We start from the raw sequence: 21,577 nt of genomic DNA, 5'->3' as shown, positions 1-21,577 counted from the left end.
ACGCCGACTGTGCCGACAAAACGAACAAAAAAAAAAAAAAAAGAGCTGGAAGACTCATACGAATCTTCATGTTGAATAAACGGTTATAAAAGTCATATAAACAGCATTATCTCTTGCACTGTGTTCTTTAATGGCAGCCATTATTCCAACTGAATAGAAATCTGTCAGCTGTCGTTCATCAACCACAAATTCAGCTGATCGAGCTTGGCACAGAGAAGGGAGTCCACGTCCTGCACGCTGAAGGACGGTTCGTCTTTAGGGAAGCCCCCTCGTCGAGTCCTGGACGATGAGTTACCCGCCTTTACAACACCAACAAGAGGCTTCTTTGGTTTCCTGGTCTCGCCCACCTCCAGGAACTCCAAAAATCGTTTGAGACGCCTCTGGCCGAACATGGACTCGGAGCCATTCCGGCGATTGAGAGGCACCTCAAATATCGTCTCCAGGCGGCTAAAAGACAAACGATGAATCCCGATCAAAAGGTGAACATCAGTATATGCCAGCTATGTTTAAGTTCTCTGTCATTATGAGGAAGTCAACCATAGTGGCTTAGTGGATAAAAGTAACAAACACAAATCGATCATTATTATTTTAGCGATGTAAAAATCGAACTAATTAGTAAACAAACACATAAATGAAGGCGACGTTTGAACTGAGAGCCGGTGCAGCAGGCTTCAGAATCCTTCACATGAGACACTGCAGCTGACTGACTTCAGAAAATTATCAGTCCTTTGGTGCCCCCTTGTGGTCCAATGTGACAGTGGAGCCGTTTCACCTCCTAAACTACACGTTTATTGTAATCAGCAGCAGGTGTGTTCAAAGTGGAAACGTGACCCGATAATGATCACACATAGGACGCGCGAGGAACAAGAAGGAGCTCCTGACATCCACAGAATATAGTAATTATTTTTTAAGTTATTTGCTAACCTCTATGATGCACCAAGCGTGTCTTTGTGTTTATGTGCATCGTTCAACATGCATAAAATCAGTAGGTGTCATGTTAACCTTACCTTTCAGGTGGTTTGCTGAAATTCTTGTTGGTGTAAATTTCTTCCAAACTAAACTCCTTCTTCTTCAGCCTGTGCGAACATACATCAAAAAACACATGCTGTAGTAATCAGACTGATTATTGATCACTGAGCGTCCAATACAAACAAACACATGTTGACATTGACATACATTCACATCCGATAGCTTTCAATATGAAGGGACAGACTGTGACCCGGAACAATCTGTCCTACTTTCAATGGTGATAAAGGGAGTTTTTTTTTTAAAAACAACTGTATCACGTGTCACTATTCATCATGCGCTTGAATAACATTTAATTAATGGTTAAAAAAAAGTGCTGAATTTTGTAAATGAGGAAGCCGTGCAAAATTTCCCCTTCTCTTTGTCGACCTGAACTTGTTCGTGTTACTTATGTGTGTCTAAAGAAATGTTGAAGTGTGGGAGACGTGTTGAGGTCAACAATGAGGCAGTAAGGAAGTCCAAACATGTGACGGAGCCACAGCTCAGCTGCTGGTGAAAAGAACCAAACACGCTCATGTGTTCATCTTTTGAGTTTGGATTGCTCTGCCACACATACTGAACCCTTGCTCCACAGTTTACACAGACACCCGCTGTAGTCCACGGGGTATTTACCGGATGGGTTTGGGTAGGCCCATGGGTGTCAGGTTGTTCTGAGGTTTGGGTAACGCTTTCCGAATTCTTATAGAAGACACCTTCCCTCGTTCCTCAAGTTTCTGCACCACCTGTGACGAGGAAAATAAAGCATCCTTTTGAAAGCATTCCACAACTGAGTGTTGACAAAAATAAAAATAGAACAAAGACAAACATAGCAATAAAAGAGGCTTCTGTGGTCATGTGGTTTGGGGTACATGTTAAATGTGATCTGAGAGATTTCTTACTGTCAGACTAGACATCAATTTGTCATGCGTCGTCAGGGAAACGAGTCACGAGGAACATCCCTGACTTTATCAAAACTCTAGTTATTATTGGATGTATGGAACAACTGTTGAGATAGGCTAGTTTAAAGTCATTTAAGTGGACTTACTGAACTGGAAATAAGCTGTATATCAGGACAAACGCATCAGACCGTCAGTGTCTTATCGATGACAGGTCCAACATTACTTCGTCATTAAACTTGTGGGGAAAAAAAAAAAATCATACCTTGATTTCAGAATCAGAGAAAGCCTTTTCCTCTCTCAGTGCTACATCTTCAAACTCCTGACTGGATGAGCTCGTGTCTTCCCCGTCATCCTCTTCTTCACTCTGTCCTCTTCTTTCAATTCCACACGCCGAGGGATTCCCGCTGCAGAGAAACAAGAGTTAGAATCAACAATGTGCTGAACACCTGGTATCATCAGCACACGCAGTTCTACAGATTTTACCTGCTACTAGAGTCCATGGTGGCACTGGAGGCCTCAGTCCTTGGGAGGAATCCTGGGAGGCGCCATGTGAAGGGGCTCTGCGGGTAAATCGAGGAAGAGGGCGAAGGAGAGGAGGCGTGAGTGGAAGTGCTTGGGCTGAGTGCGGCTCCTCTGCCGTCTGCCTTCTTGGAGAGGAAAGCCAGGGGGCTCGAGAGGAAACATGACGCAAGTGCTGTGAGGGAAGTGGAGGGAGAGTGCGCCAGACTTGGAGACAGGTGCTGGGTGGCGCCGTCGTACGGGACGGATCTTCTGGATGGGTACACCTCCTTGCGCAGGCAGAGAGGGGCGATCTCCCGCTCCACTTCGAGACTGCACACGGTGTGTCGACGAGCCCGCCGCAGGGATTTGTGGGAGTGGTGGACAAAGGGGGAGTGCGAGGAGTGGTGCTGGTGCGGTGCGTGAATCCTCCTGTAAAGCGGCGTGTTCAGAGCGGAGGGCCACAGCGTGTCGTGGTGACGGAGAGACGGGATCTCCGGGCAGGAGTAGCTGCGTAACAGGCTCCTTGAGGGGCTGCTCTCCGACGAGCGTGGAGCCAGGTCCGCATCCTCCATAGTGATCGAGTTGGTCACCTCGTCACCCTTTTGTGTCCTACTCTGGAAGACCCTACATCTTCTCCTTTGCTTATCTGTTCTCCTGGGCCTGGAGTTAACCCCTCTAGCTGTAGACCTCAGACTAGAGAGGATGGGGTTTCTGGTTAAACTGGCTTCAGCATCTGTGGGAAAAACTTCCCCCGCCGAAGGAGAGCTCTTTGCTTTTTCATCCACAGCGAGCTCGACGATGTCGTCTAATTTCACAAAACAGTCGAGCTGATGTTGAGGAGGCAAAGAAACGGGTTGAAGGGGATGTTCGGAAGGCGTCATTTCAAAGTACACAGGGTCCACTGACATTTTAGCTGCGCTTTCGCCACAATGCTTTTCTTTGGTCGTCAAACAAAGTTTTCGGATACGTCGCTTTGACTCGCCATTCCCACCAGACACAGATGATTTAACAGCGCTTCTTAAACCCTTGTTCGGCCTCTTGGACGGCTTGTTAGGCTCCGTTGTCCTGCTCTCTTCCTTCGGTAAGGTGTTCAAATCTGTGGGTGTGACTGATAGTGTTAACGGTGAGGTAGACTCTGATTCTGTGGTTGAACCTGCTTGGTTTGGGGATTTCCTTTTTAGTGGTTTCTTTTTTATAACCCTGCACCTGCTCGGGTTCTGGAGCTGCTCGATATCAGGACGGATGAGGACTTCGGAGAGAAGGTCCTGCTCGGGTTGGGTGATAGCCACAGTGGTTTCTAGATCCATGCCATTGTGCACGTCTCGGTCAGAGTTACAAAGATCCGTCGCTGTCTTCAGTCTTTTGCTGAATGCAGAGGGTTTCATCTTTCTGTTGTTGATGCCCTTTTGGGGGATTTTTGCCACGCCACTTTTATCCAGTGAACAATCCATCATCGCATCCGGGGAATTTTCCCTCTCTGCATTTACCACTGCTTCATTTACTGCAGCCGGCATTTCTTGTGCACCTTTCCCTCTCGCGTTTGCTCTTGTTGTAACAGCGGCTCTTTTTCTCGCTGGCTTCAGCACATTGTCAACGTCCGCACAGTTTGTTGTCCAAACACCTTCCTTTCTCGGTGATCTGAGCCCCGTCAGCGTGCCACCATCCGAAGCCACGGTTGGTAAATGTTGCTTTTTGGGAGCCTTTGCATCTGCAGTCGTTCTTTTTCTCTTCACAAAGTCCTGGGCCTCACAGTCTGGTTTCCGCTCTCTCTTTGCTCTCCCCAGACCTGCAGCTGAAGTGGTTTCAGGTTTGAGCTTAGACTTCAGCTGCCGAGTTTCCAAAGTCCTCCCTTTGGCACAGTCATTATTATCTTTTCCAATGTCAGGACGAACTAGACCACAACTTTCTATTTTTCTGTCATCGTCTTCCCCATTAAGGCGAGGAAAGTCCCCGTCAAGTTGAGAATAAGAGACTGAAGAAGATAACATTGATTTGTCATCATTTGATTGGACTAAATGTATATGAGAAAGCTGCTCATTGACAACCTCTGAGTGAGTCTCCTTGCTGACCTCACATGCTGAAGGCTTCGAGGCGATTTTTCTTCTACTTCCTGTACATTTCCTTGGCTGTGGTTTCAGTCGGACGGCTAGGTTGCCCATCTGGTCCGCCGCAGATCTGGTCATTTCCACCGCTGAATCGTGTGAGGCACTTCCATGGGGAGGGGGTTGTAGAATTCCACAAGATCCCACAGAGTCGGAAACTTCCTCCGGCACAAAGAGGGGCAAAGGACTGCGTTGCGAAGGCACAGGAAAGTCTCTTTCTTTCTCATTCGTTAAACATTCATGTTGCAGTTCGGACCTTGTGGACCACTCCACTTCAAATGATAATTTTTTAGAATACTTTACAGTTTCGGTGCTTTGTGCATCTTCCACTTCAACAACGTCCTGATTCCCATTCTCTCTACGTGGGAGTAGATGAAAAATGTCATTCTGCTTTGAGAGATCAGGTGTCCCACGAGACTGCAGCTCACACTCATCCAACCTTTGCGGATCGTCTGTGGAGCGGGGATCGTCTGTAGCTCGGAAGAGTTTCACAGGACTCATGACGATCTCTGTGAAGCTGGCCATCTTCGACTTGAAGGACTGAAACAAGGGGCCAATCACCCATCCTTTGGGGACGGACGCATTTTCAACACTGTGTCCAACTAACAGTTCACCACAAGTGTCCATGGCAGCTTTAGTGGTGGCACAGTTCTCTGTGGTACCATCAGTGAACTCTTCTTCTGTGGTTCCTGCAGCTGGGACATTTGGTTTATTCTGTGAACTCTTCTGGTATGTTGACTGCCTACGATAAAAACAATTTAAAAAAAATCAAAACACAAGCACAAACAGTGTTATCATACCTTTCAAAAACAAAACATGACAATGTACACATGTAGGAAAATGAGGGCTTGTTTGAGCAGTTCTCTCAGTTAAATAACAATGTGAACATTTATGCTTCCAACTGACACCCTCCATGAGTATCAAGCACCACAAACGGAGACACATGAGCTCAAACACTTACATGTTGTGCGGCTCTGCTGCAAAACTGAAGTCACACACTTCCTACAAAATAAGAAAAGGAAAAAAGACATTTTTATACGGAAGGTTAAGGAATAATAATCATGCTCGACTGAGCGCCGATAACACTTTGTCTGTTCACATGGAAACCTGTGTGGCGCCAATCTGCAGGGATGAAGAGCGACTTCACCTGCAAACAAAAACCAGCTCATCCAGACAGAAGGTGTGAGGGTGTCAATTAGTACTTAAGAGTGTTACCTGAGAGTGCTGGAAAATAATGGCATTCATTCCCTTCATTTACGGTCTACGTCGCTCAAACATCATTTGTCATGTTTGTCATGGTTAATATTCTGTTTGCACATCAGCTCTGTAAACAAAGCTTTGATTTTTCTATTTTCAAAGTTGTCTACATTTGTCATAGCCATAACTGCATTTAACAGTCATTCATTGGTGTCTGTTCCTTACACTGGTATTAGACCATCTCCTCATTTTGAATGGAAAAGAGGAGAAAAAAAAAAAAAAGGTCAATAAAGATGTACCGACACTGTAATGTCTCATCCTCACGTTTGTGAGTCACATTAGACACACGACTGTCTTTCTGCGAGGATGCAGCAGACTGTGAAGGAGGATTAAAACGCTCAGTTAACCCTCACATCACATACACTGTAAAGATCTAAAATGCTGAGACACACAGACCTACAGTAAAGCTGCTGCAACAGATTAGACACCGAAAGCTGTAAGACAAGGACATGAGGATGAAGTGCATGCAGACAGGCTGTAACGAAGAAGAGAGGATCCAGCATGGCATGAAAGATCAAACTGACCTCTTTCTGTTTCTCAAGTTCGTGTGTGCTTTCAGCTGTTGGCTGCTCAGAGAGGGGAACTTGTACCTGCAAATATAAAATAAAATAAAATAAAAATTTAAAAAAACAAGCTCTGCTTGAGCATCGTCTCATTTGTTTGGAGTATCTGAACAGCATTTAGGTGAAACTCCTACCATGCTGCTTGTGTCCCTCTGTTTCTTTGAGGGTGACGGATTCTGTTTGGACGGTCTCTGTGCTGCTTCACCGCCTGTATTGCTCTGCTTATTAGGGCTTTGTGCTTGAATACGACAACTCCTTCTGTGACTGGATATTCCATCATTTGCACAGCTGCTGAGTTTAAAAACAACAACAACAAACCGTCAATGTATCCAGAATTCAGTATTGTTTGTTTCAAAATCAATGTGGCAACAAGATATTGTAAGTCTTCACAACTCAAAATCTGTAATCAGAATGTCCCTCATTTTATTTTGGTGCTCTGATTAAAGTAGGTACTGCCTGATTTTTATTATTTGTGCCTTTAATTTGTGTAATTATGCAAAATTAAAATAACAGCTATAGCCTTTAAATATCCCTGTGCATTATTTCTCACAAGCTTTGTTTTACAAACAACAAATTAATGTTTCAGTTATTGGTTAAGTCCAAATTCTTAAAAGTCTTTTATCATAAAATCTATCAGACAAAAACAACGTGTCAAACAGCAAGGAGGGGGAAATACAGCTACAGCAAAAGATACCAAAAAGGTGCAAGGGCGACTATACCTGGGAGTGAAGGAGGGAAGGGGGAGGAGAGGTGGTGGAGGTTCACTGTGGGGAGGTGCACTAAAAAAACTGTTTGAGGGAATAGCATCTCCATCCATTGGACAAACTATCTGGGGGAGCAGGTCAGCGGAACAAGTCAACATCTCCTTGCTCTCTCTCTCTTCCTTGTCCCTCTGTAAATAACATAAATGTAAGGAGAGAGAAAAACATGCGGCCTATCATATCAATAAGAAAAGAAAGTCAAAATAGGTCTCAACACAGGGCTTCACTCACTTCTCTGGTCTCTAGAAGACAGGTTTAATCTAAAATGGAAAAAACTAAAATTGAAATATACAGTAAAACAAGCAGGGGCTGCAACTCCTAAAAATCCTTACAATGCAGTGAATGGATTTATAAAAAAAAAAGAGAAACAGTGAAAGATTGTGATCACTGCTTTTAACATTACATGGGGCCAGTATTGGGGGGGGCTTTACAAACATCACAAAGATAAACCTAAAGACTTAATAAAGTGGTTAAAAAAACAACAAAACGGGAGTAAATAACTACAACAAAAACAATAGCCTTTTAGCTATGAGCCTAACTATTTACATTTTCTCAGATTCGGTTTCTTATCTCCAGAAAATATATGGGAATTGATTGAGCAAAATATAGTTAGAATCGGTACTTTACAATAAATTAACAATGCAGTTTTGAGTAAAAAATAAAACCAGTGTTTTGAATGTGGGCTCTCCGTCTTTGCCAGTCATTGTCGTTGGCACTTAACCCGAAAGGTTTACTTCACGAAGATAAAACCCGCCGAACAAGGATTGCGAAGCATTTTCGTAAAGTAGAAAATAAACCACGAAACAAAGCAAACTTAAAACATAGTAATTACAGTGAATGTTATGGCTCAAATCCCGGCGAGCGGCAGCAAACCCGAACGTCTATTTCCTGGAACAAACACTGCCTCTTTTAAAAACTTTCACATTTCTGGTGATGCGTTTTAACGTTTAATCTGACGCTGTTTTATGTAGGTTAACTATCCATTAAAAAAACATAGCAGCGAAATGATTTGGAGTCATACCTCAGCTGAGTGTTATTACAACTCCGTCAGCATGGTTTGGCGAACGCCACTATGTAAAGTGTGCAACATACAGTTTCTGAACCAGAGATTAGCCGGGGCCCGGGAGCTGTCATCTCCTCTAACGTTAATACTTTGAAATGAGGGGTAGCTGGACATATTCTCTATCTTTTAATTTAATATATTGTTTCAAACGCTAAATAACATTAGAATATCCTACCTGACACGTTCAGCTGAATCACAGCGTAGTATCCCAAGCTCGCCGTAAACAAGACATGCCGGACGGACGGACGGCGCCCTACACACTCAGCGTCTCCTACATGTATCCGTTTTACAAATCCAGCAACCAGACATACGGATTAACCAATCACAGCACGAGTTCATTTTCCGCCGGCAGACCTTGTTGAAATCTGACCAATCAGACGTAATTTTGAGGATTCGTCGATAATGAGCAGCCAATGGTAAAAGCCTAATGGTTTGTTAAAACATTTAGTCTTCTATTATGTCCTCGGGTGACCTAGACAATTTTTCTAAATTACATTTGAAGAACTTCATTACAAGAGCTGCTCAACCATGTGAATACAAGTTAATATAAAAAGCTTCTTTTGAGCATATAGATCTAACAATTATTTTTAATATTAATAAACCATTTTGTCTATGAATTATTATACATATCTGCGTAATAATTAGTAATTTAGAGCCTGCAGTATAAATCACATGCACAGGAGGAAATGGTCTTATTGAACCCATTAATCGCTATATGTTTGGTTTCTTTTTGCTAAAAAACTCAATTCAATCAATGATAATTTTGAATTTTGGCACACAAATAAGGCATTCGTGTCAGCACTGATACCAGGGTGGATGTGGGATCTCCTGCTTACTATTGTAAAAAAATATATACATTATATATTTTACAGCATTAGAATAACATCAAGGCTGAATCTGTTTGTTTTATTAACGTTTTTATACTCTAAATATTTTTAACTACTTCTATTTTATATTTTGCTTTATTTTCTTTGAATGTTTTTACACTAAGATAAATTCCTTGTACGTGTACATATATTATACAGTATACTAGGTAGTACTATTAATGATTCAATTAAGTGAACATTTTTCTATCAACTTTCAAATGACAGTAATACAACTAGTTTTTTCAATGTGTGCAGTCTGATTTTGTCCATAACATCTTAAAAGGTAATTCCCAAAGAACTGTAATTTTTCTGATTTTAACTAAGTGATCCACGAGTCTGAAAACAAACATGTGATCGGGTTCTTAAGAAAAAAAATGACAGCAGAACCACATAAATGAGTTATTCATTTAAAAGCAATGTACAGAAAACAAAGCTCCAGTTAAAGTGATGAACTATACACACTTTAAAATCACTGGATGAAAAGATTGAAGGGCAACTTTATTGCTGAGAGTGAAGGCTGTGATCTTGTCACTGCTTGACATGAATCATGTGTAGAGTTCAAAGTCCAGTCTCTTGGAGTTGTAGAACTGAGCTCCCTCCTGGTCCTTCCTCCTGCAGTAAACACCACTGCTAAAATAGCCTTCATCCACCCAATCCTGCAAAACAGACAAGAAGATTATAACCCACCTGTCCAGATTTAGATTAAAAGGTAGGACTAACCTGCAGCCAAATAATCCAGCAAACAAGATAATAGGATTGGTTCATATGTTTCACACATAAATCTTCAAAAGGAAAAAAAAAGGTAATGTCACTTAAACTGTGACCCATTTAAACTTAAAAGATGTTTCCAATTTATTGAACCTCAACCAAAAACATATTCTGCTTTACACAAAGCTTTAACAATGAGCGCAAATAATTCAAGTACACTTGGTTGAGATTCTGACTGATCTTTGAACGCGGTGTCCTTGGACCTGGTGTCATGCAGGCAGAGATGCAGTTTGGTGCATTTATGCATGTAAGAATCAGTCATCATGGCAGGGGCTGCTACTACAGTTATTTTATTTTATCTTACTTCATCTGTTAACATTATCACGCCAAATCAAGAGGCTTCTCCATGAATCTTAATACTGTATCACATCCTCTATAATTTGTTCACCACAGGCTTACTAATTGGGGCCAATCCAATAATAACAGTAGAAGAAGGCATGGTTGAACATATTACGCACATTGTGGATGAATTGAATATTTGCCAACTAATAGATTAGTTGTAGCAGCGTGAAATAAAAAAAAGGACAAGACAAGCTTCAATGAAATCTACTGCCACCATCAGGTGTCACTCTGATATTGCATGCATTCGCCGCCACGTTTATTTATATCATTGTTACATTTTATGACAAAACCAGAAGAATTCATCTAAACAAATATTTGGAGCTGGTTCTGCTGCCTTTTAGTGTGATCAGTGCCGTATTTACCCATCATGTTAATAACATACATAGTGAACAATGTCACCCACAAGCTAAAGATCTGCTTCTCTATTAAAACATTGGGATAGAACATCACCTGCATCTGCTGACTGGTGAAGGGGCCGTAAACTTCTGAATTGTCCTCATTTTCCCATCTGTACTCCCACAGTATTTCATCACTCACTGAGGAGACAAAACTGGGTTAAACAAGCGATCATTTGTGATATTGAAGTGAAAGGGACACTTTAAAAAACATAATCACCTATTTTGTCTTCTTTCTCCTGTTTGTCCTCGGATTTTCCACCGAGTGACTCGTCAAATTTATCTGCAAACATGTCAAGTTCATCAGTTTCCTCATCATCATCATCTCCGCTGGCTCTTTGCCGAACAGCTGGTTTCTTGCTGCTCATGCTCTTCATCAAATAAGCCAGTTTCTCGTACGTCTGCTGGTAGATCTCAAACATCCCAGATCCTACCAATCTGTCAGCGAGAGCAGTGAGCCTGTCGAGCTTCTCTGCATCCCGTTTAGTCTCCTCTGTGGGTTCACTCTCTTCCCTCAGCTTCCCCTTTTTCCGTCCTTTAAGGCCTCCTAGTCGCCGGAGAGCAGCAGCGACCGTCTCCCCAGGGTGCATCAGTTCCACCACAGCTTCAGTGAGCTGGTGCTGTGTGTAAGACGACAGTGGATCCTCAGCAGGCTCCGCCTCTTCCTCTTCATTCTCTTCTTTGTCTACCTGCTGCTCTTCTCTCTTTTTCTCCTCCTCAGCCTCATCTTCATCACCAGCTCTGCGTTTCCGTTTGGCACTGAGGCCTTTCTTCTTTTTTTGGAAAGGCTGTTCCTTTACTTTAACCTGGAAGAAGTACCGTAACACACGTTATTGCACACTGCTTGTCAGGTTTTTCAACATCAAGCAAAAGTCCTTCAAATGTAATTACCCAGTCAATGTTGTCAAGCCAGTTGTCTCTAATCTGTTCTTCCTTTTTGACAAAATAGTTTCCTTCCGAATCAAAGTATCCTTCCTGCATCTCCTCGTCCAGGTTGAACGGTGTGATAGAAACTCCCTCGTCAAAGTCAATCGTTGCTCCCTCTTGGCCTGAAAACCGTTTGTATGGTCAGGGTGAGATATTTACAGATACTTCAAGACAAAACATAATCTTCCTAACCTTGTGGCATTTGGATAAAACAGAGATGAACAAAGAAAACCAGCTAGCTTCTTCATCACTTGATTCGACTTGTTTAGGAAATATAAACTCACGCCTCACGATATTTACAGCTGAAATGATCAAACACACCTTCAACATCATCACTGGCAAGAACATCGTATTTGCTGGTCTTTGTGTCCTCCCCTTCATCCTCTTCATCACTATCAAGGGAATGTTTGACCTTAAACCTGGAGCCCGGTCCACTCACAGGCACAGCCTCGCAAGTCTAGTGAGAAAAGTTGATGAAAGACAGAAAAATATTATGAACAACATTATTTGCAGAGAAGGTAATACAAGAATCCTTTCTCCTTATAGTTATGACTTATTTCCTTGTCCTCACACAATGTCAATGATCACAGCAGTCAATGTATCTATATCAAAAGAAAAAGTGTGCTTTTGCATTTTTAGGTAAAGAATCAAAAAGTGTACGTAAGCGTGTCCAGAGGTGGAATGGGCCCCCTTTGTAAATGCAGTTGTTCACCCCAGAACTCCAAAACAATGATTTGCTTTTTTTAATTACCAAAGGTGGGTCTAAAGTATAAATCCACTATTTTGTCTATGGTGCAGCAGGCTGCTAGTAGTTTATTTGCTTTTAAAAGAAGCATCCTTTATCTGTTTAATTGTAGAAAAATACTTAACATCTATTTCTATTCCACATGAATCCATTCAAAAAATTGCACATAAACTACAACTTTTCCTTGCGTCACTATTAAATGTATTTTGTATTTATATAACTTCTTCCCCCCCACCTCCCCCACACACACACACGCGCTCCTGCACCGATAATGTTTTTTGCCTTGGTGTTATTTACAGTATTTCTTGGACTTGTCTTGTGTTGTATAATGTCCCCTTTGAACGATTACACATGTGATAAATTAATTATGGATTAATCATAGGTAATGACGTTCACAGGACTGTGCTACCTTCTTGTTTGGGAGGTCTTCATCCAGGTCGATCTCCCCGTTCCCGTCCTCAAATGTTACTTTCCTCTTGGGCATGGTGCTGCAGAAAGCGAGACAAAGGGGTGTTTGATTACACAAACTCAGCTGTGGTGAGTCGTTTTATTCCACGTTAAAAGAACAGACTCTTGGTGTATTGTAAATACGCGCGGTTACAACTGGACTCATGTTAGCTCGGCTGCTAAACTGTTAGCAGACAGCAGTACACGCAAAACCTGCACAGCGGGTATGTTGCACAGGGCCAGCGCTAATACATGTTTATATCAACAGTTATATAACTTGTATCATCTTTCGGTGTAAAGACATGTAACAGAGGCTGGAAATAGTAAAATGTGCTCGAACCTGCTGAAAGTAATTCAAGCGACGTTCGCGTATGTTTCTTCTTCCTTGGTTTCTACTTCATTTTCGTTCTCAACAGTGGTTGGTAAACATGATATGACTTATTACCGCCACCTTCTGGTGAGGAGGGCAGGTCAGATGTCAAACGTATTGAAGGTCCTGGGGGAGTCCTGAACGATACAAAAAATGACACTCAATTAACAACGTTTAGTGATAAAAAAAAAACAAATCTCCGAAAAGAACTAAACCTAAAAGTCAGCCTGACGCTATATTTAAATGAATAAGCTTTCCGATCATGTGAGGATGACTCTAACTCTCTTTGCATATACAATCAACTCGTTGCCCTCTTAAGATTATTTTGACACTTGATTCAAACAAACATGGTGTGCTGACCCTACATTATGTGAATGTAATCTTTTAATCTTGGTCTCTTTTAGATTTTGAATTCTTTGAGGTCCATAAGGATTTAAAGGATAAGTGTGTCCAAAATAGTACAACATCAAAGGAGTATACATGCCTAGGAGGTCACATTTTCCTTCACTTTTTATTGATACAAAAATAAATGTGGAAAAGAAAGAGCCAGACAGCAGAGAAGATAAATTGGGACTCTTGACCATCAACAAGAATTAGTTGTGTTTGTTTGAACTTGTACCACCAATCTAACAAAGGAGATTTTTTCTAAACCCTATGAGATTAAAATAAAATTAACAGATGAAAATCAAAATGGGAACTCAACTGCAGAAGTGAAAGAACTGAGGAAAATACATCAGACCTCAAACTCCCCTTCAACATCGAGCATCTCACTTCCAGGTATAGCAGCTCTCAGAGGTTGGTTTCCACTGCTGATTTGGGCCAATCCAGAAGCTGAGGGTAGACGCAGGCGTAAGGGAGAGAGAATATAATGTGTCAGGATTTTGTTACAAGGAAGTGGGTCGAGTTATTTATATTTCAACACTCGTCCTCTTGTACCCGTGGGAGACCCAGAGTTAGTAACCTGAAACTATACTTTCAAACATTGTCCGGTTCTGGATGCATTAAACTGATAGAAAACAATTGGCTTTATGTTTAGGAACAGTACGGAGCAAGAGAACAATATCTGTAGATGTAAATAATGTAAAGACTGTGTGGGTGAGTGAAGTGACCCTGAGGGGCATTCAGCATTGGCAGAGGTAAGTCTGAGTCACTATTTTCTATTCTGTCCCTTCTGTCTGAGTTTGTATACAGCAAGTCAAAATGTCTATCTATCTATCTATCTATCTATCTATCTATCTATCTATCTATCTATCTATCTATCTATCTATCTATCTATCTATCTATCTATCTGATTTTTAGCTTTATTGATGGATACAGTTATGCACTTGGTAATTTCCTCCTTTTAGGACTAATAAAAACATTGAAAGGTTATTTCTGATTATTTGAAATAACAAAAATCACACATCTATATTATAAACCAATACTACTATAATAATAAAAACAATTGTACAAAAAATATGTAGGTCCACTTTTGGTTATGAAAGAAGAATATTTGTTTTGGTTAAAAAAAAAAGGCTGCTGATAATTAATGAACTGGGAATATTTTACAGTTGACTCAAATCAATGTAAGGCTGGTAAGGTCGAAATATAAAATGTGATGGATTAGAGAGAGTTGATGGTTGACAAAATTGTACCGTGTGAGTTGGGCTCCGATATAAAAACAGCCACTGACTACTTATTAGCTGCTGCTTGTTTATGTGTTATCTTGTCATTTAATGAACTGGTTAACATTTAATTTGAAAAGTTGTTAAAAGCATAGGTGAAATTGGGATAGTAAGTTGAGTTGTTAACAATACAAGCATCTCTCATTGTTCTTATAATGACACGAGTGATTATAGCATACAGTAGGTGTGTAAAAGGTATGATGGACTGCTCTCAAGCCTTAAGGATTTCAATTATCCATTGAAATGAACTTCATAGAATTGAATTTTTGTTTTCAGCATCAAAGTTTTTCTCGGACATCTTCTTAATCCATTTCAGTTTTGAAATGTTTTTTCAGAGTAGTTTTTGTATGTTAAAGTTGTCTCTCTGCTGCAGGTGTTGGGATGAAGCTCCATGAGAAGATTTTGACACATTACCTCTCATGCACCTCTCCAGTAGATAAGGAGGGATATCTCTACAAAAAGGTTGGGAGAAAAAACAATCACAACATTAATTCACTATGCACTGGTAGGATTTTTACTTTGACATCTTTCTCCATAGAAAGAAAGAACTGCAACCTACCATCGGCGCTGGTTTGTCCTAAAGGCAAACCTGCTTTTCTACCAGGAGCGCCCGGCGGACAGACACCTGCTGGGTGTCATTGTTCTGGAGGGATGTTCAGTGAGGCCCTCTGAGTCTGAGGAACAGTTTGCCTTCTCATTGGTGTTTGAAAGACCCGGTCTGAAAACCTACAGATTTTCTGCAGGTGATCGACAGATTCTGGAGAGCTGGGTGAAAGCTTTGCTTTCAGCCAGTCACTGTTACCTTTCCCTGCTGCTGAGAGACCTGCAAGTGCAGTATGAAGGTGGGGGCTAGTTCCTGTTAATAAACAGAGCTATGGGCTTTGGTGCCTTTTAATTACCCAGTTAAAGCTCCTAATTAATTAGCTTTCTAATTAGTTATAAAACAGGTTGAAATTAATAATAGCAATAGTCGATTAATTTATTCTTGTATGCTTCTAGTCAACTAAATTTTATTTGACTTATTTTCATTACTGATAATTTCCACCAAAGTTTACTGTATGTTTGACAATTTTGATAAGGCCATCTCATCATGCTGTGAAAAAAGTAAGAAGACAACGATATGTCCGTCAAAAAGAAGAAGACTGCTTAAGCGCACTAGTATACAGAATATAAGAAAGGGGAAACAGCTACTCTGGCTGTAGGTTAATCCAACTCGCATCACGGGGTGTTTCTTGTACCAGGGGGACAGCTAACAAATGTGGGACTGGAAAACAAACTGAAATTATAGAAAAAATAAAAATGTATGTGGAAAATTAATGAAATCATTATGCTCACATACCATTCTATTATTATCATTTTGTTAAAATCCATTTATTTGAAGGCAGGTTTGCCCATGTCCTTTTATTTCTCAGTATCAATCATACTTCCTTATTGGCAAAATTGTTGAATGTGTTTATCTCTTCATGCTCTTGCATTGCTTTATCAACAAATATTTTGATTAATTTCTTTCGAACTTTGCCAAAGGAGCTTTATTCATAATTATAGGAGCTTTATTATATACAGGTAATAATGATATTGCACTTTTCTGTTTTCTATGTGCAGAAGCTAAACAGCATCAAGGCTCTGGTAAATCCCACCAGAGCTCATCCGTCAGTGGACTCAAACAGTCCCAGTTCCTTCTCCCTGTGCAGGGCTCGACAGCAGAGGTCAGAGAGGGAAGAAGCTTCAGTGCTGGCACAGTCTTAAACGCACCTTCAGGACCCTCTAAAGTGGTCACTAAAAAGTCCCCTAAACTGTGGCACAGGAGAAACGCCCATGTTACACCACTTAATGGACCGGCGCCATTGTACGGAGAATGGCCTTTGGTGGGCTTCGATCCTCTTGAGGAGTTCAGCAAACTTCATGACTATTACGGGCAGGAGGTGAAGAGAGCGAGGGAGGAGTGGCTGAGGAGTCGACAAGCAAACAGTGAAGAAGATCTCATCAACCTGGAGTGAAAAAAAGGCCGTTTAGAGACACTTTAAGAGGAAGTTACAATATGTGTTAAAAAAGGAACAGAAACTAAAGTGTAAATTATTCTGTTACTATGAGAACGTATTTAAACTCAGATATTTCTGTTATTTGCTTAATGTTTTAAATTATATTTTCAAGTCATGTCTTTGTTAGATTTGTTTTTTTTTAGAAAGTTGCAATTTCCTGAAACAGGGTGGCCTTAAAGTGTCCATGGAAGATGGGAATCCCTTTTTTTTCTCACAGCATTTTGATGAATATCACATTAATATTAAAACAATGTCTCTCTTCTCTTTACTGAATTACTTGTCTCACAGCAAGCTGTGATGGTGTCGAGAAAGCCAGCACGCACCAACACCATGAACTGAAGCAGCTAAATGGAATGAAGCCATAATTCATTTTAATTTTATACACATGCTTTTCACAGCTGGCAGAGCATAATGTCCTCCATGACATCTAGTCTTTGTTTGTGCCAGTGTATTCACGTGTTCCTTCCATGGTACGAAAAGGCCTTTTGAAGCAGTATTAAGCTTAAAATCAATGTACTTTTTTGACGTTGAAACTTGTGCACTTGCTTGCTATTTACATTTATTTGAGCAGGTATTTCCATCTAAGTAAATTATAACTCAAACCCTAAAGTGTATGAAGGCTGTCTGATGTATTATACAATAAAAATACAGACATCGACTGAAATATATCATTCATTTGTTTTGCACAGCCACAGCTGAGATAACCTGATACATCATTTTAATTTAGATTTAGGTTTAATAAGTAACATTAAAACATTTTTAAAAGGGGTTTTGTAGTGGAAGGATTTTGTTGTAGAATCCTTGAATATATTATTATATACACTATAATAAATGTTGAGCAACCTGAAGAGAAAATGCCAAACTCATTGTTTCTTTCACTGCTAAAAGCCTTCTTTATCCAGAGGCACAGACCGTAACTGGGGGATGTTAACAGCAGAGTGCGCTGCTGGCACAGTTTATGGATTCTATCTTTACTTAGCATATAAATTAAATTAAAAAAAATATAGAACTCAGACCCTGTTTGTAAAATAGAGAGAGAAAAAGCAGGTCGTAAATGCTAATATCGAATAAAAGGAGGATACGGAGTTAGAATACCGCTGTATAAATAAGATAGAAATACATAAAACAGCAGAGAGAAGAAGAACTACCAACTCTGTGCAAAAAAGGGCTTTCCAATAAATAAACTTTTCTTTGGATAAAATACGGTTGTGTAATGTAATGTTGCTTAACTCATAGGCACGTCTATAAAAATGCAGCCATTGTTCACAGACTTTTATATTTGTGTCATGATCACAGTTGAAAACAGGGAAGGGGAAGGAGGACCCAGATGCAGAAAAAAATGATTTATTTTAAACTAAAAGGACAAAAGGCAAAACAAAACTTACTATTCAAATCCAAAAGAAGAAAAACAGGGGGCCACGAGGAAACGCTGGAAACATTGATCATGAACATATGAAAAGCTACACTGACAGACTTCAGAAGACAAAGAATGAACTGACACAGAGAGGAAGAAACTCTGAGACTAAATAGACATGGGGTAATCAGACACAGGTGAGACTAATGAGACAGGTGAGACTAATCAGAGTAATCAAATCAGGAGGGAAACACAGAGAGAGAGAGAGAGAGAGAGAGAGAGAGCAGGAAAACAAGCAAAACTGAGAACGACAAAGTAAAACACTGAACACTGAAGAAACACAGACGCACAGGGAAAATAAAACTGGAAATACACACAAGAGAAAAGAACCAACACGAGGGAATAATGACACAGAACTCAAAACTCTGAAATAAAAACATACATAAAAGCAAACCATGACAATTTGGCAATTCACTTGGATCATTACAACTAAAATGATCGGAGTCTGTTTGAATTAGACAACTACTTACTTGTGTAAATGTCACAACTTGTATAATGAAGTTTACTTAGCATCATGTTTACTGTCGCCAAAGTGAAACAATTGAAATATGACTCTAACGTATGGTTCTTAAATTTAAATATATTTATTAACAATCAATGCCATGCATATTAAATGGGCTTTTATACCAAAGCAGGGTTACCTGAGGCTGGCAGGTTATCAAACCCAAACAAGTGTAACATTACAAGCTATGGCATCTCTCCTGTCACAGCGCTTCTTTATGATGGTCTTCATCTAAAAAAACAACCCGGCAGCTTCTTTACATTCCGGCTCCTACAGACAGACATACCAGTCACCTTAAAAGTGATGGATGGCTTCAGAGGAGCGTGCCAATACATATCACATTACAGCAAAGGCCGCCAGAAATGCACACATCTGGATGGAGACACTTCCTCAGGATAGCAGCGTGTAAACACATTGTGATGAGACCATTTTGTTATTTTACAACCGTGCTGAAAGGTCAGTGAACGGCAACAGCTGACACACCTGTGAAAAGTTCAACATGTAACAGCTCATTCTCTTAATTGAGGAATCATTAAAGGGAGAAATAATTTCAGCATATCTGCCAAACGTCAATATTTTTACAGCAATGGAGCCAATATTTAGTCTTCTTAAACAGAATCAGAAACGAATGATGATTTGAAAGAGGTCAATTAAAACAAGGCCGCTCTATGTTTCATGCTAACTTTCCTTTTTACAATGCAACAAACTTATTTTTTGGGAAAAAACTGTCATTTCCTGCTGCATACACAAATTCACAGAAACACAATTTCAATGGCTGAATAATATTATGTTTCCCTTCATTTGCATGTTAATGTTTTTTTTGATTAGCTCATTATAAAAGGAACCGGACCGGACTAAATAGCGGCAGGATCACATGATCTTACTGATGCCATGTACAGTTGCTTCATTTAATTTTTTATAAACTTTCAGGTGATATTCTAAAGATATCATTTGAGGTTGTTTCTTTTTTAACTGTACATATGGAGCTAAAATAAATCTATCTTCATATTTTCAAACGGTATCTGCAGTCAGAACAAGTGCTGGGAAATATTTCACTCTTGCAACAAGGTGGTGATACACAGGTGACCCTGGGTTGAAGGTCAAGTGGAGGACTGACAGCTTGGGTCAGGTCTGGGTGTCTGGATTACCTCTTAGTCGGCTTCTGTCTTGCTGTCCAAATTTACGTTTAGAGCAAAGGAGTGACTCTGAGACTATTTGACCATCTGACTGCAAAGAGATCGGAAAGACAAACAGTTCCGGGCAGAGGGCATAGGGGGGATAAATCCCACTAAGGGGATTAACAAAGTTGCTAATGAAATGAGAATGGATTATCTGTGAGGTAAATTTGGATATAAAAACATGAAAACACTAATTAGGAGGAGCATTTCGCTCCGTGAGGGCCCACCGCATTTGCAGACTGCCAAGTTTATTTAGCTATTTTGGTCCCGCTCAGCTGTTCCTTTTCTGTTCTCTGGGAATGTGTGCTGCCATCAGCCTGCAGAGTAATCCCCTGAGGGAGGGTGGTCTCTGCAAGAACGGAGGCAAACAGGTGGGAAAGTGTTCATATGTGTAGTAAATTACCATACACATACTTTTGTTGTGGTGATAAAGTTGGAGGTTAATGGTGCATTTACTGACTGTGACATGTTCAAGTTCAAACCACGTTCCTGTTCTCGGAATAAAAACAAACCCAAAACATAATGTGATGTTTTGATATCCAAGCAACTTCTGCTTGTTATAAATGTAACTGTGATAGAAAATATCATTGCTCTGTTCTTGTTACAATACAAGAAAGTATATTATTTCAGTATCTCAATATCCTTTTTATGCATCTTCATACATGTAGTCAGCTTCATATATAAGGGAGTTATTGGAAGGAGTTCTACGCCACATTTTTCTGGTTTGAACTCCATGTCACATGTTACGTGTCTGATGCTGTAATTTCCCATTTAAACTTCTCTTATAAGCGTTTTCAAAACATTCTAAGCATCTGAGGGAGAAAAGGCAAAATTGTTAAAAAAAAAAATACTAAATCTAATTGACTGCTTTTGAACTCAAAATTAGCACATTTTAATGTATATTACTCTTATTAATCGTGTAAGGACCGGACAGGTTAATCTTGTGGCTCTTTCGAGGGGCATGAACTTTAGGTTGGGAACCATTGAACAGCATATAAGTCAGTGAAACGAGCTACAACTACAAATATATTGATCACATTGAGAAGTATTTAAAAAACAGTACTAATGAGCCCAACGTTTTAAAAACTTTTAATTCTTAAATACATTTTCCCATTACACACTGGGCCAATGTTTAATTTTGTCTGATTAAAAAAAAGGAAAGGTTGAGAATTTTTATTACTGTAATTATTATTAAATGCCTCATTTCTCCACAATTTACATCTTTAAGTACCAAAGAACCTTTTATTTTGTGTACTTCTAATTCTTTACAATCAAGCAAACAATCTGAAAGTAACTCATTAAAATATCAAGACATTTTGTTGAAAAATGGTTTTGTCTCACAGATTAAAAAAAACAACAACTTAATTGTAAATAAAATAAATTCCAGTGGAGTGCATGTGAGAGATCAAATATTTAATCAAATGAAGCACTTGTTCTTTTATATTTATATAAAACATGAAATACACATTGTAAATGTAAATGAGTGTGTAAAAATACACTCTGAAATACACTCCTATTTCTAAGAATGACAATGTAACATTAAAACTCTTCCATATTGCTTGTTGTGTAAAAAGATCTTTTCAATTAAACTTGGGAACGAGCTAGATGCTGTCATGCAATAGTAACTACATATTTGGAACGAGTAATAACTTCCAATTCTGAATTCGAGCTTATCGACATTACTTTGTCACTATTTAAAAAAGGAAAGCCGACCTGTGCACATACAGGGTAAAAGCAGCATCAGTTGCTGAGGGTATAGAATGCTTGAA

The 21,577-nt window shown here is 39.9% G+C and overlaps 3 protein-coding genes across 5 annotated transcripts; 1 reads left to right on the top strand and 2 right to left on the bottom strand.

The window, feature by feature from the left end:
* Positions 1-106: 106 nt before the first annotated feature.
* On the bottom strand, positions 107-8,475 carry prr14 (proline rich 14). 3 transcript variants are annotated; one of them, XM_079366019.1, is made up of 11 exons: positions 8,327-8,475; positions 7,320-7,348; positions 7,047-7,219; positions 6,462-6,618; positions 6,289-6,354; positions 5,469-5,509; positions 2,388-5,249; positions 2,167-2,308; positions 1,639-1,748; positions 1,008-1,076; positions 107-447 (listed from the first exon to the last, which is right to left on the bottom strand). In XM_079366019.1, exons 3-11 carry the CDS (start codon positions 7,187-7,189, stop codon positions 165-167), a joined length of 3,873 nt encoding a protein of 1,290 aa, XP_079222145.1. In that variant the 5' UTR covers positions 7,190-7,219; positions 7,320-7,348; positions 8,327-8,475; the 3' UTR covers positions 107-164. The 3 variants fall into 3 exon arrangements, with proteins under 3 accessions (XP_079222145.1, XP_079222147.1, XP_079222146.1); XM_079366021.1 differs by having other exon boundaries at positions 6,462-6,615; XM_079366020.1 differs by lacking the exon at positions 7,320-7,348.
* A 927-nt stretch (positions 8,476-9,402) lies between these two features.
* Positions 9,403-13,087, bottom strand: cd2bp2 (CD2 (cytoplasmic tail) binding protein 2). Its single transcript, XM_079366364.1, has 7 exons — positions 12,982-13,087; positions 12,604-12,682; positions 11,771-11,906; positions 11,414-11,571; positions 10,743-11,328; positions 10,578-10,663; positions 9,403-9,673 (listed from the first exon to the last, which is right to left on the bottom strand). Exons 2-7 carry the CDS (start codon positions 12,676-12,678, stop codon positions 9,563-9,565), a joined length of 1,152 nt encoding a protein of 383 aa, XP_079222490.1. The 5' UTR covers positions 12,679-12,682; positions 12,982-13,087; the 3' UTR covers positions 9,403-9,562.
* pheta2 (PH domain containing endocytic trafficking adaptor 2) lies at positions 12,646-16,672 on the top strand (the record flags this gene model as incomplete). The annotated part of the gene is made up of 4 exons (XM_079365432.1): positions 12,646-12,731; positions 15,049-15,137; positions 15,214-15,517; positions 16,278-16,672. The coding sequence occupies exons 2-4, from the start codon at positions 15,057-15,059 to the stop codon at positions 16,670-16,672; spliced, it is 780 nt and encodes a 259-aa protein (XP_079221558.1). The 5' UTR covers positions 12,646-12,731; positions 15,049-15,056.
* Positions 16,673-21,577: the final 4,905 nt, after the last annotated feature.

The sequence above is a fragment of the Symphodus melops genome (assembly GCF_947650265.1).
Source record: "Symphodus melops genome assembly, chromosome: 17".
NCBI classification, from domain to species: Eukaryota; Metazoa; Chordata; class Actinopteri; order Labriformes; family Labridae; genus Symphodus; species Symphodus melops.
The sequence above is the reverse complement of the archived record's forward strand: the minus strand, read 5'-3'. Positions and strand labels throughout refer to the sequence as shown.

What these genes read in the sequence shown, in the direction of transcription:
- cd2bp2 (XM_079366364.1), bottom strand. Translation starts at nt 12,678, where the DNA reads ATGCCCAAGAGGAAAGTAACATTTGAGGACGGGAACGGGGAGATCGAC. An exon ending in GGCTTGACAACATTGACTGG is followed by an intron (nt 11,329 to 11,413) that starts GTAATTACATTT and finishes TACTTCTTCCAG; the next exon opens with GTTAAAGTAAAGGAACAGCC. An exon ending in GGAGAAAGAAGACAAAATAG is followed by an intron (nt 10,664 to 10,742) that starts GTGATTATGTTT and finishes TTGTCTCCTCAG; the next exon opens with TGAGTGATGAAATACTGTGG.
- prr14 (XM_079366019.1), bottom strand. Translation starts at nt 7,189, where the DNA reads ATGTTGACTTGTTCCGCTGACCTGCTCCCCCAGATAGTTTGTCCAATG. An exon ending in AACTTGAGAAACAGAAAGAG is followed by an intron (nt 5,510 to 6,288) that starts GTCAGTTTGATC and finishes CTTATTTTGTAG; the next exon opens with GAAGTGTGTGACTTCAGTTT. An exon ending in GGCCTACCCAAACCCATCCG is followed by an intron (nt 1,077 to 1,638) that starts GTAAATACCCCG and finishes ATGTTCGCACAG; the next exon opens with GCTGAAGAAGAAGGAGTTTA.